The following is a 12,521-nucleotide window of genomic DNA, read 5'->3' as shown; positions in this document are numbered from 1 at the left end:
GTGTCTATTACTCTCTGTTACTCAGTCTCAGTGTCTATTACTCTCTGTTACTCAGTCTCAGTGTCTATTACCCTCTGTTACTCACTCCCAGTGTCTATTACCCTCTGTTACTCAGTCCCAGTGTCTATTACCCTCTGTTACTCACTCCCAGTGTCTATTACTCTCTGTTACTCACTCCCAGTGTCTATTACTCTCTGTTACTCAGTGTCTATTACCCTCTGTTACTCACTCCCAGTGTCTATTACCCTCTGTTACTCAGTCCCAGTGTCTAAATACTCTCTGTTACTCACTACCAGTGTCTATTACTCTCTGTTACTCAGTCTCAGTGTCTATTACCCTCTTTTACTCACTCCCAGTGTCTATTACTCTCTGTTACTCACTCCCAGTGTCTATTACTCTCTGTTACTCAGTCTCAGTGTCTATTACCCTCTGTTACTCACTCCCAGTGTCTATTACCCTCTGTTACTCAGTCCCAGTGTCTATTACCCTCTGTTACTCACTCCCAGTGTCTATTACCCTCTGTTACTTAGTCTCAGTGTCTATTACCCTCTGTTACTCACTCCCAGTGTCTATTACTCTCTGTTACTCACTCCCAGTGTCTATTACCCTCTGTTACTCAGTCCCAGTGTCTATTACCCTCTGTTACTCAGTCCCAGTGTCTATTACCCTCTGTTACTCACTCCCAGTGTCTATTACCCTCTGTTACTCACTCCCAGTGTCTATTACTCTCTGTTACTCAGTCCCAGTGTCTATTACCCTCTATTACTCACTCCCAGTGTCTATTACCCTCTGGTACTCACTCCCAGTGTCTATTACTCTCTGTTACTCAGTCCCAGTGTCTATTACCCTCTGTTACTCACTCCCAGTGTCTATTACTCTCTGTTACTCACTCCCAGTGTCTATTACCCTCTGTTACTCACTCCCAGTGTCTATTACCCTCTGTTACTCAGTCCGAGTGTCTATTACCCTCTGTTACTCAATCCCAGTGTCTATTACTCTCTGTTACTCATTCCTAGTTTATATTACTGACTATTCAAACCTCCCTGTTATTGCCTTACTGCTGTTACTCTGTGTGGAAGCTGTTGTTTTTTTTCACCTGGTTGTTTATAGTTTGTTTCTCTAACGCTGTCGTAATAGTATGTAGTATTGCAAAAAGTTGATCACATTTGCAATACAGTATCCTAGTGTGATACTCGGTATCTGCAGAGCTTACTGAGTGCTTGTTTGTGTATAATATGTACTGTGCCCTCGCCCTCTGAACCTCACTGGTCTTTTCCAGTCCAAGAGACGCCTGTTGACGACACATTGCCAGTGACCCCTGACCTCTGTAGCCCACCCAGAATTGTCACTGTGTGAGGGCAGCCCCTCAGCTAAGGGGCGTGACCGCCAGGTTGGGTAGCTGCTTTGTTGCTGATGGGAGTTTTGGCGAGATCCCGCCCTCATTTAAGAACCCTTAGAACATAGAACACACAGTGCAGAAGGAGGCCATTCGGCCCATCGAGTCTGCAGCTACCCACTTTAAGCCCTCACTTCCACCCTCTCCCTGTAACCCAATAACCCCTTCTAACCTTTTTGGACACAAAGGGCAATTTACCCTGGCCAATCCACCTAACCTGCACATCTTTGAACTGTGGGAGGAAACCGGAGCACCCGGAGGAAACCCACGCACACACGGGGAAAACGTGCAGACTCCGCACAGGCAGTGACCCAGCGGGGAATCGAACCTGGGACCCTGGCGCTGTGAAGCCACAGTGCTAACCACTGTGCTACTGTGCTGCCCTTGCCCCAGCCGGTGTAACTGTGGCACTGTGGCCAGTTTTATTGGCTCCACTTGCTGCCCCGGAGATTTCACGGTGATGAGGGAATCTCTTGAAGACCTTGGGCGGGATTCTCCGACCCCCCGCCGGGTGGGAGAATCGCCGGGGGCCGGCGTGAATCCGGTCCCCCGCCGTCCTCCCAATTCTCCCGCCCCCCCAAAAACCGGCCCGGCGTGAGTCGCGCCGCCCGCCTTGGAGAAAGGCGGGGTCCGGCGCGACTCAATGTGCGCCGGGGCCGCCCGAAATCTCCGGCCCGCGATGGGTCGAAGTCCCGCCCGTCTGTTGCCGGTCCCGCCGGCGTAAATTGGAGTAGGTCCCTTACCGGCGGCACGTGGCGGCGCCGGCGGCCTCCGGGGTTCGTGGGGGGGGGGGTGACCTGGCCCCGGGAGGTGCTCCCACGGTGGCCTGGCCCGCGATCGGGGTCTACCGATCCGGGCCTGTGCCGTGGGGGCACCCTATCCTTCCGCGCCAGAGGCCGTGGTCGTCTGCCATTCCCGGTGCGGACGCGAGTCCCTCTGCGCTCCCGCGCCTGCGCCGACTCGCGGAGGCCCTTCTGCGGCAATTGGCGTGGCAGTTTCCCGCCATGCACTCTGGGGCGGGCCTAGCCCCTGAAGGTGCGGAGGATTCCGCACCTTTGGGGACGGCCCGACGCCGGAATGGTTCCCGACACTTCGTCCCGCCGGGACCCCCCGCCCCGCCGGGTAGGGGTGAATCCCGCCCCTTGTCTCCGTGGAGTTGCAGGCTATGCTGGTTAACGGTGCAAGCACAGAGTCAGGCCATTCGGCCCTTACTGTTATTCATGCCCCAAACCAGCCTCCTCCCAGCACCCCCTCTTCACCTCACCCCTTCAATTCCTTTCTCTCTCGTGTGTGCACCCAGCTTCCCTGTGAATATCATCTCTTCCCCTCAGCCACTCCCTCTGCCAGTGAGTTTACCATTCTCCCCACGCTCTGGGTAAAGACGTTTCTCCTGAACTCCGAATTGGATTTATTAGTGACTGTCGCATTGATGGCCCCTGATCCTGGTCTTCCCCACAAGCGGGAACATTTTCCCTGAGTTTACCCTGTCAAACCCTTTCAGAATATTAAAAATCTCTCTCAGGTTACCCACCATCTGCCACCCCTCACCAGTCTCCCTTTTCTGAAGCAAAGAGACCCCAGGTCGTTCGATCTTTCTCGATGGTTACACCCTCTCATTCGGGCACCAGTCTTCCTTGCGAACCTTCTCCGGTGCCTCTATATCTTTTTTATATCTGAAGTGAGCATGGCCCTCTGAATGTGCCTATTATACACAACACTCAGTTTGCTGTCGCGATACTCTGCCCGGCAACAAAGCCTTCGGCCTGCCGCTTAACATCTTAATTCGCCTAACGCTCGCAGATCCGGATCAGTGGAGGACGGACGGGTTTCGAGGGCAGAGTGGAGGTCCTGACGACAGTGGCTAATGGAACTCAGCAATGGGGCCTGGTCTGCGGAGATAGCTGGGGAACCCTGGAAGCCATGGTGGTTTGCCGGCAGCTGGGCATTGGATACGCCAACCATGGTGTCCAAGTACGTACGTCTCAAACGTCTTGCTCGCACCCCGCGCCCCAAACCAGTGGCAGGTCATGGTGCAGTGAGCTCTCTGCTAATCTGGTTCAGTTCTGTTAGAGCTGGACTTCAAATGCCAGGGTGCCCTGTTGTATAGTGATCATTGAAACCTGAAGCAGGTAAAACACCAATTAGAGCAGCTGGAGGGGGGTGGGGGAATAGAGAGAGAGAGAGAGAGAGGGAAAGGAGAGAGAGAGAGGAGGGAGTGAGAGCGAAGGGAAAGCAGAGAGAGAAAGAGAAGGGAGTGAGAGTGGAGGGAAAGGAGGGAGTAAGAGTGGAGGGAAAGGAGGGAGTGAGAGTGGAGGGAAAGGAGGGAGTGAGAGTGGAGGGAAAGGAGGGAGTGAGAGTGGAGGGAAAGGAGGGAGTGAGAGTGGAGGGAAAGGAGGGAGTGAGAGTGGAGGGAAAGGAGGGAGTGAGAGTGGAGGGAAAGGAGGGAGTGAGAGTGGAAGGAAAAGGAGAGAGTGAGTGTGGAAGGAACGAGGGTAGTGACAGCAGAGAGAAAGGAGGGAGTGACAAGGGAGGGAAAGGAGAGAGGAGGGAATGAGAGGGGAGGTAAAGGGGAGAGAGGAGTGCGTGAGATGCAAGGAAAAGGAGAGAGAGAGAGGAGTGAGTGTGATGTGAGGGAAAGGAAAGAGAAAGTGGAGGGAGTGAGAGCAGAGGAAGAGGAGGGAGTGAGAACGGAGGGAAAGGAGAGAGAGGAGGAGGGAGTGAGCAGAGGGAGAGGATTGAGTGAGAGGGGAGCAAAAGGAGAGCGAGAAAGAGGAGCGAGAGAGACCGGAGGGAAACGAGAGAGGCGGGAGTGAGAGTGGAGGGAAAGAGAGAGAGGAGGCAGTGAGATTGGAGGGAAAGAGAGGAAGGAGTGAAAACGGAGGAAAAGGAGAGAGAGAGGAGAGAGTGGGGGAGGCCAGGGGAGAGAGGAGGGAGTGAGCACGAGGGAAAGGAGAGACAGAACCAGAGGAGGAAATGAGGGGGAAGGAATGGAGTGGGTGCAGGGTGTGAGAGTTTGGGAGATATTGAGGGAGGGGAGATGGATAGAGGGGCGGGAGGGAGTTGATCGGTGGAGAAGGCAAATATGAGCGAGTGTGAGAAGGAACTAATGAGAGGTTGCGGGTGAGAGAGTGAGACTGTGAGGAGAAAGGGGAAGGAGTGAGAGAGGGAGTGGAAGAGAAGTTGAGGCATTGAAAGGATGGAGTGAAAAACACGGGAGCGATTGAGAGATGGATAGAGGGAGAGGGAGATTGAGCGAGAGCGAGATTGAGAGAGAGAGAGAGAGAGGAGGGTGCCGGGGTCAGGGCAGGGACCGGCATGCTGACAAATGGTGAGAATTTTCCACAGATCCGGATCGTCGGAGGCAGGACGCGCTTCGAGGGCCGTGTGGAAATTCTGCACGGCAAAAAGTGGGGGACAATATGCAGTGACAGGTGGAGCACGGGCGAAGCGGTGGTGGTGTGTCGGCAGCTGGGCCTAGGCTATTCCCTGCATGCAGTCACGGTACGTACGACCCAGGGAGCTGGACCAGCATGGCTGCCCGATAGGGGAGGGAGATTATCTTTCCCTTCCCCAAATCCCCGTAGGTTGCGAGTGGCAGTGTCTGAGTCTCCCATGCTCGATGAAGCATTCTCTCAGCTTTGTGGCCGATTAACCAGGTAACAGCGTGTTCCGATATTGTGAACCCTTCCACCGCGGACAGCGGCAGGGTGCGGGAGAGCGCAGCTCCTATGGGTTTGCTTGGGGGGGCCCCCCCGCCCACCAGATTCCAGGATCCACTGGGTTTCCGAGCTGGAATTCTGGACTCCCGTTTCTCTATCCCCAATGGATTCAAACATTTGGATGTCGATGGGAATGTTACCACAGGCTGGTTCGAGGGGTGACTGAAAAATAAGGCGCAGGGAAACTGTGTTGCCGGGGGGATCCAGGCCTTTGGGCAGCGTGGTCAATCAGAGGCCTTTCCATTTGGGACATGCTAGCCAAGGCCTGCCCCTCGTCACCCACGCTCAACAGGTGTGGGTTTGGGGTCACGTGCGGCCCAGACTGATTGAGGACAGTAGGTTCCCTCTCGACGAAGGATAGAAATGAACTGAGCCACTGGCTTCACTGTCCACCCGGTGCAAGGCCACAAATTGTTGGCTCTTCTGAATTCGCTTTCTGCCCCGGTTCGAACTCACGGCCTCCGGGTTCAATGTCTGCACTGCAGACATCGACCTCCTGAGAATGGTGGTGGGGGGGTGGGGGGGGGGGGGGGTCCTCTTTCAGTGACCACTGGTGCCCATTGCAGATTCCAGGGAATGCCCAGTAAGCCTGTGTGGCGATATCGCTGTGAGGTCGTAGTCCATCCCATGGCCCTCCATTTGGTTTCCAGGCATGGCATTGCAAACCCACATGGGGGTATCAGTAGTCTGCTCTGGGGCGGCGGGCGGGGAATCCCGGGTCCCTCAGAGATTGGCCACGTTTACTGTAGACGACCGCCCAATGTCAGGGTCCTAGAATTCCTCAGCACTGCGGGATGCCGCTGAGCTCATTGTACCTGCACCGTGGCTTTGCCGAATAAGCTCTTCCGTGTCCCACTCACATTCTAGATTCTTTGTGTTGGAAACTAGGGCCGAAGGATGGCAGCACCCTTAACCTTTGACCTTCCATTGTTTCCAAGGAAACCTGGTACTGGGATGCCGACACTGGTGCCAAGGAGATGGTTCTGAGCGGAGTGAAGTGTACCGGAAATGAGATGACGTTGAGCCAGTGTCAGAATCACGGGCACAATGTGAAGTGCAAGAAGACTGGGACCCGTTTTGCTGCCGGAGTGATATGTTCTGAGAGTAAGGATCCTGCAGTGTCTCTCTGTCCTGTGGTTGGGCTGGGATGGCTCATCCTCCTCTTCTAATCCTTCCATGGTCTTGCCCCTCCCTTTCTCTGTAATCGCCCCCAGCCCCCTCCGAGATATCTGACCTCTAATTCTGGCCTCTTCAGTAGCGCTGATTTTAATCGCTGTGCCTTCAGCTGCGTGAGCCCCAAGCTCCAGAACTCCCTCCCTAAACCCCTCCACCTCTCTCACGTGATGGGATTTTACACAATCGATAATAGTTGCCATGGCCGGACGTCCGGTTGCGGCTATGCGGAGCTAAGTCGCACGTTCGGTAGCTCCCGCTAAAAACGGACTTTTGGGCTCTTTTTAGGGCCCGTAACGGCGCTTGTTCGACGTTTCCCGGTGTGGGAAGGGGACAGCAACACTCCCCGATAGTGTATGGAGTGGACCAGGAGTGGGGCGATTTTAAAAAGTGGCATTGAAGCAAAGAAAGGTACGAGGGAGGAGGACCAAGATGGCGGCGGGCGGAGACCAGGCAGCGTGGAGGCAGTGGGCGCAAGAGCAGCAGGAGCTTCTCCAGCGCTGTTTTAAAGGAACTGAAAGTAGAGCTGCTGGAGCCAATGAAGGCTTCAACCGATAAGCTGCTGGAGACCTAGACGGCCCAAGGGGCAGCGATCCGGGAGGTCCGGCAGAAGGTCTCGGAGAACGAGGACGAGATCCTGGGCCTGGCGGTGAAGGTGGAGGCGCACGAGGCGGTCCACAAGAAATGGCAGGCGAGGGTCGAGGAGATGGAGAACCGGTCGAGGCGGAAGAACCTGCGGATCCTGGGTCTCCCGGAGGGGCTGGAGGGATCGGACGTGGGGGTCTACGTGGTCACCATGCTGAATTCGCTGATGGGAGCGGGGGCCTTTCAGGGGCCCTTGGAGCTGGAGGGGGCCCACCGAGTGCTGGTGAGGAGGCCCAAGCCCAGCGAGCCGCCGCGGGCGGTGCTGATGCGGTTCCACCGGTTTGCTGATCGGGAGTGCGTGCTAAGGTGGGCCAAGAAGGAGCGGAGCAGCAGGTGGGAGAACGCGGAGGTCCGGATCTACCAAGATTGGAGCGCGGAGGTGGCGAAGAAGAGGGCCGGTTCCAACCGGGCGAAGGCAGTGCTGCACAGGAAGGGGGTGATGTTCGGTATGCTGCAGCCGGCGTGTCTGTGGGTCACCTATAAGGACCGAACCAATATTTCGAGTCCCCGGAGGAGGCGTGGGCCTTTGTTCAGGCCGAAACACTGGGCTCAGACTAAGGGTCGGAGATGAGGGGTCGCGGTGGAGGGATGGTTGGGGATTGTTGGGTTGGGTTTCGAGGGGGGAGTTCTTTGTTTTTTGGGGGTTGATTGGGCATTGTTTTAATTAGGTCCGTCGGGTGGGCTCGTGGGGGAGGTGTAGGTAAACTGCTGGGGGGGGTTGATGGTCGGTAGGGGAGATGGGGCCCCGCGGGGCGGGGGGGGGGGGTGGGGGAGAGGCCTGAGTTGGGGGTAGTGGGACCGGGCCTGGAAAGGGAGCTGCGCCAGGGGAGGCGGGGCCGGACGAGTGGAATGCGCGGGCTTTTTCCCGCGTTTAGGGTGAAGGGGCGGGGCCGGAGCTGGGAAGCACGGGCTTTTTCTCCCGTGCTGGGAGTGGAATGGATGAGATCCCGCTGGTGGACAAGGGGGGGAGGGGAAGTTCCACACTGGGGGGGCTCGATGGAGCAGCGGGAGTGGCCAGGGTCAGCAGGAGTCAGCTGACTTACGGGAGTGCAATGGGGGGAGCAATGCAGCTAGGGGGGTCCTAGCTGGGGGGGGGTCCGGGTTGCTGCTGGAATGACCGAGGGGGAGCTGGTGTTGGTAGAGGAGGTCGGGGCGGGGGTCTGCCACTGTGGGGAACGGGCCGTGCGGGGGCCGCGGGCACGTGGCTGGCCTAGGAAGGGCTATGGCTAGTCGGCGGGGGGGGGAGGGGGCGGTGCGTAGCTCCCTGATCCGGCTGATAACCTGGAATGTAAGGGGACTGAATGGGCCGGTCAAGCGGGCCCGGGTGTTCACGCACCTGAAGGGGCTGAAGGCGGATGTGGTCATGCTCCAGGAGACACACCTGAGGGTGGCGGATCAGGTAAGGTTGAGAAAGGGGTGGGTAGGGCAGGTGTTTCATTCGGGTTTGGATGCAAAAAATCGGGGGGTGGCGATCTTGGTGGGGAAGAGAGTGTCGTTCGAGTCATCGAGCATCGTGGCAGACAATGGCGGTAGGTATGTGATGGTAAGTGGCAAGCTGCAGGGGGAGCGGGTGGTGTTGGTCAATGTATACGCCCCGAATTGAAACGATGTGGGGTTCACGTGGCGTGTGCTGGGCCGGATTCCGGACCTGGAGACCGGGCCTGATAATGGGGGGGAGATTTCAACATGGTGCTGGACCCGGCATTGGATCGCTCCAGGTCTAGGACGGGCAGGAGGCCGGCGGCGGCCAAGGTGCTGAGGGGGTTCATGGAGCTGATGGGAAGGGTGGATCCATGGAGGTTTGCGAGGCCGGGGGCCAGGGAATTTTCATTCTTCTCCCATGTCCATAAGGCCTACTCTCGGATTGACTTTTTTGTCATGAGTAGGGCGCTGATTCCGAGGGTGGAGGATACGGAGTACTCGGCGATAGCCATTTCTGATCATGCACCGCACTGGGTGGACCTCGAGATGGGGGAGGAGAGGGACCAGCGCCCGCTGTGGCGCCTAGAGGTGGGGTTGCTGGCGGACGAGGAAGTGAGCGGACGGGTCCCGGGGTGTATAGAGAGGTACCTGGAGGCTAATGACAATGGGGAGGTGCAAGTAGGGATGGTCTGGGAAACGCTGAAGGCGGTGGTCAGAGGAGAGCTGATCTCCATTAGGGCACACAAGGAGAGGGGGGAGAGGAGAGAGAGGGAGAGGTTGGTGGGGGAGATGGTGAGGGTGGATAGGAGGTACGCGGAGGCCCCGGAGGAGGGATTGCTTAGGGAGCGGCGTAGCCTCCAGGCTGAGTTCGATGTGTTGACCACCAGGAAGGCGGAGGCGCAGTGGAGGAAGGCGCAGGGGGCGGTCTATGAATACGGAGAAAAGGCGAGCCGGATGCTGGCGCACCAGCTTCGGAAGGTAGAGGCAGCTAGGGAGATCGGGGGAGTTAGGGATGGAGGAGGGAACACGGTGTGAAGTGCGGTGGGTATTAATGGGGTCTTCAGGGACTTCTACGAGGAACTGTACCGGTCTGAGACCCCCACTGGAAGAGGGAGGGATGGGTCGCTTCCTGGACCGGCTGAGGTTCCCGAGGGTGGAGGAGGGGCAGGTGGCGGGGTTGGGGGCGCCGGTTGGGTTGGAGGAGTTGGTCAAAGTGATAGGGAACATGCAGGCGGGGAAGGCACCGGGGCCGGATGGGTTCCCGGTTGAATTTTATAAGAAGTATTCGGACCTGCTGGGCCCGCTGTTGGTAAGGACCTTCAACGAGGCAAGGGAAGGGGGGGCTCTGCCCCTGACGATGTCTAGAGCACTGATTTCCCTGAAGCGGGACAAGGATCCCCTACAGTGTGGGTCATATAGGCCAATCTCACTCTTAAATGTAGATGCAAAGTTGCTGGCAAAGATTTTGGCCATGAGGATAGAGGACTGTGTGCCGCAGGTCATACACGAGGATCAGACGCGGTTCGTGAAAGGGAGGCAGTTGAATACTAATGTACGGAGGCTCTTGAATGTTATAATGATGCCGGCGATGGAAGGGGAGGCTGAGATAGTGGCGGCGATGGATGCGGAGAAGGCCTTTGATAGGGTGGAGTGGGGGTACCTGTGGGAGGTGTTGGAAAGGTTCGGGTTCGGGGCGGGGTTCGTCACGTGGGTGAGGCTGCTGTATGAGGCCCCGGTGGCGAGTGTGGCCACAAACAGGAGTTTGTGTACTTTTGGTTGCATCGAGGGATGAGGCAGGGGTGTCCCCTGTCCCCCCTGCTCTTCGCACTGGCGATTGAACCCCTGGCCATGGCGTTGAGGGAGTCGAGGAACTGGAGGGGGCTGGTGCGGGGTGGGAGCATCGGGTGTCGCTCTATGCGGATGATTTGCTGCTATATGTGGCGGACCCGGTGGGGGGAATGCCGGAGGTGATGAGGATCCTTAGGGAGTTTGGAGATTTCTCCGGGTACAAGCTTAATATGGGGAAGAGCGAGTTGTTTGTAGTGCACCCGGGGATCCAGGAGAGGGGGATTGGTGAGCTCCCGCTAAAAAGGGCGGAGAGGCGTTCCGGGTACCTGGGGGTCTAGGTGGCTCGGAGCTGGGGGGCCCTACATAAGCTTAACTTCACGAGGCTGGTGGAGCAGATGGAGGAGGAGTTTAAGAGGTGGGATGTGCTGCCACTCTCCCTGGCGGGTAGAGTGCAGTCAGTTAAAATGACGGTGCTCCCCAGGTTTTTGCTCCTGTTCCAATGCCTCCCCATCCTGATCCCTAGGGCCTTCTTCAGGCGGGTTAACAGGAGCGTTATGGGGTTTGTGTGGGCGCAGAAGACCCCGAGGGTGAGAAGGGTGTTTCTGGAGCGGTGCAGGGATGGGGGGGGGGGGGGGGGGGTGGCGCTGCCTAACCTCTGTGGGTATTATTGGGCCGCCAACGTGGCGATGGTGCGTAAGTGGGTGATGGAGGGGGATGAGGCGGCATGGAAGAGGCTGGAGATGGCGCCCTGTGTGGGCACGAGCCTGCAGGCGCTGGTGACGGCGCCGCTGCCACTTCCTCCAACGAGGTACACCACGAGCCCGGTGGTGGCGGCTACCCTCAAAATTTGGGGGCAATGGAGACGTCACAGGGGGGAGGTGGGGGCCTCGGTGTGGTCCCCGATTCGGGGGAACCACCGGTTTGTCCCGGGGAGGATGGACGGAGGGTTCCTGAGCTGGCACAGGGTAGTTATTAGAAGGATGGAGGACCTGTTTGTGGACGGGAAGTTTGCGAGCCTGGGTGAGCTGGAGGAGAAGTTTAGGCTCCCCCCGGGGAACACCTTCAGATATACGCAGGTCAGGGCGTTTGTTCGGCCGCAGGTGGTGGAGTTCCCACTGCTGCCGCCACGTGGGGTCCAGGACCGGGTGCTGTCGGGGGTGTGGGTTGGAGAGGGGACGATCTCGGCAACGTATCAGGTGATGCAGGAGGAGGAGGAGGCCTCGGTGGAGGAGCTAAAGGGTAAGTGGGAGGAGGAGTTGGGTGAGGAGATTGACGAGGGGACGTGGGCGGATGCCCTGGGGAGGGTGAACTCTTCCTCTTCATGCGCGAGGCTCAGCCTCATACAATTTAAGGTGCTGCACAGGGCACACATGACCGGGACAAGGATGAGCCGGTTCTTTGGGGGCGAAGACAGGTGTGTTAGGTGCTCAGGGAGCCCAGCAAATCACACCCATATGTTCTGGCCTTGCCCAGCGCTGGAGGAATTTTGGAAGGGTGTAACGAGGACGGTGTCGAGGGTGGTAGGATCCAGGGTCAAGCCGGGCTGGGGGCTCGCAATATTTGGGGTGGCAGAGGAGCCGGGAGTGCATCCTCCCCGGGACAAACCGGTGGTTCCCCCGAATCGGGGACCACACCGAGGCCTCCACCTCCCCCCTGCGGTACCCTCGTGGACGTCATGGGCGCCGCCATCACCTGACCCAAGGGCGCCGCAAGCCTGTGTCGCGCAGCGACCCGCCAACTCCGGAGGCCCGAAATGTCACTTCTGTGGCCAGGGTAAGCATCCCAGACAACGCTGCCCAGCGAGGAGCGCGATCTGCAATGGGTGCGGAAAGAAGGGCCACTTCTCTAAAGTCTGCCAGGCCCGACCTGTTTCTAAACCCAGCAGCGCTGCGTGTAGCCCGCGGGAACCGCCCCCATCTTCCACGTCATCCGCCACGTGCGACCCGTGGGGGCCGCCATCTTCGACGCCACCCGCCACGTGCGACCTGTGGGGGCCGCCATCTTGGAATCACCCCTCCGCCTCCCGGAACCCCTGCTCACCAGATCGTACGCTGGTCTCCGCTACCCTCGATCAGCCCACCCACCTTCCGAAGCTCGCCTCCATCACCCTCGTCCAATCTCGACCTCATCACCTCACTAAATCCATGATGGCCATCCGGATCAACAGCCACGAGACGACCCGCCTCTTCGACTCCAGGAGCACGGAGAGTTTCATCCACCCAGATACGGTACGGCGCTGCTCCCTCCCAATTTTACCCTCAACCCAGAAAATCTCCCTGGCTTCCGAATCACATTCCGTGGAAGTCCGTGGGAACTGTGTCGCAACCCTTGCAGTACAGGGCGGTGAGTACAAAAATTTCAAGCTCTACGTCCTCCCC

General features: G+C 58.0%; 1 protein-coding gene across 2 annotated transcripts in view; it reads left to right on the top strand.

Annotated features, from left to right (window-relative positions):
* LOC140409347 (lysyl oxidase homolog 3B-like) overlaps positions 1–12,521 on the top strand; it is a 461,422-nt gene that overhangs the window by 392,436 nt on the left and 56,465 nt on the right. For both annotated transcript variants that reach the window (XM_072497763.1, XM_072497764.1), the window contains 2 exons: positions 3,197–3,367; positions 6,054–6,219. In XM_072497763.1, the coding sequence (XP_072353864.1) occupies positions 3,197–3,367; positions 6,054–6,219 (337 nt within the window). The remainder of the gene's footprint in view (positions 1–3,196; positions 3,368–6,053; positions 6,220–12,521) is intronic.

This window comes from Scyliorhinus torazame, chromosome 3, assembly GCF_047496885.1.
Source record: "Scyliorhinus torazame isolate Kashiwa2021f chromosome 3, sScyTor2.1, whole genome shotgun sequence".
Lineage (NCBI taxonomy): Eukaryota > Metazoa > Chordata > Chondrichthyes > Carcharhiniformes > Scyliorhinidae > Scyliorhinus > Scyliorhinus torazame.
Note: the sequence above shows the minus strand (reverse complement) of the source record. Positions and strands in the feature narration are given on the sequence as shown.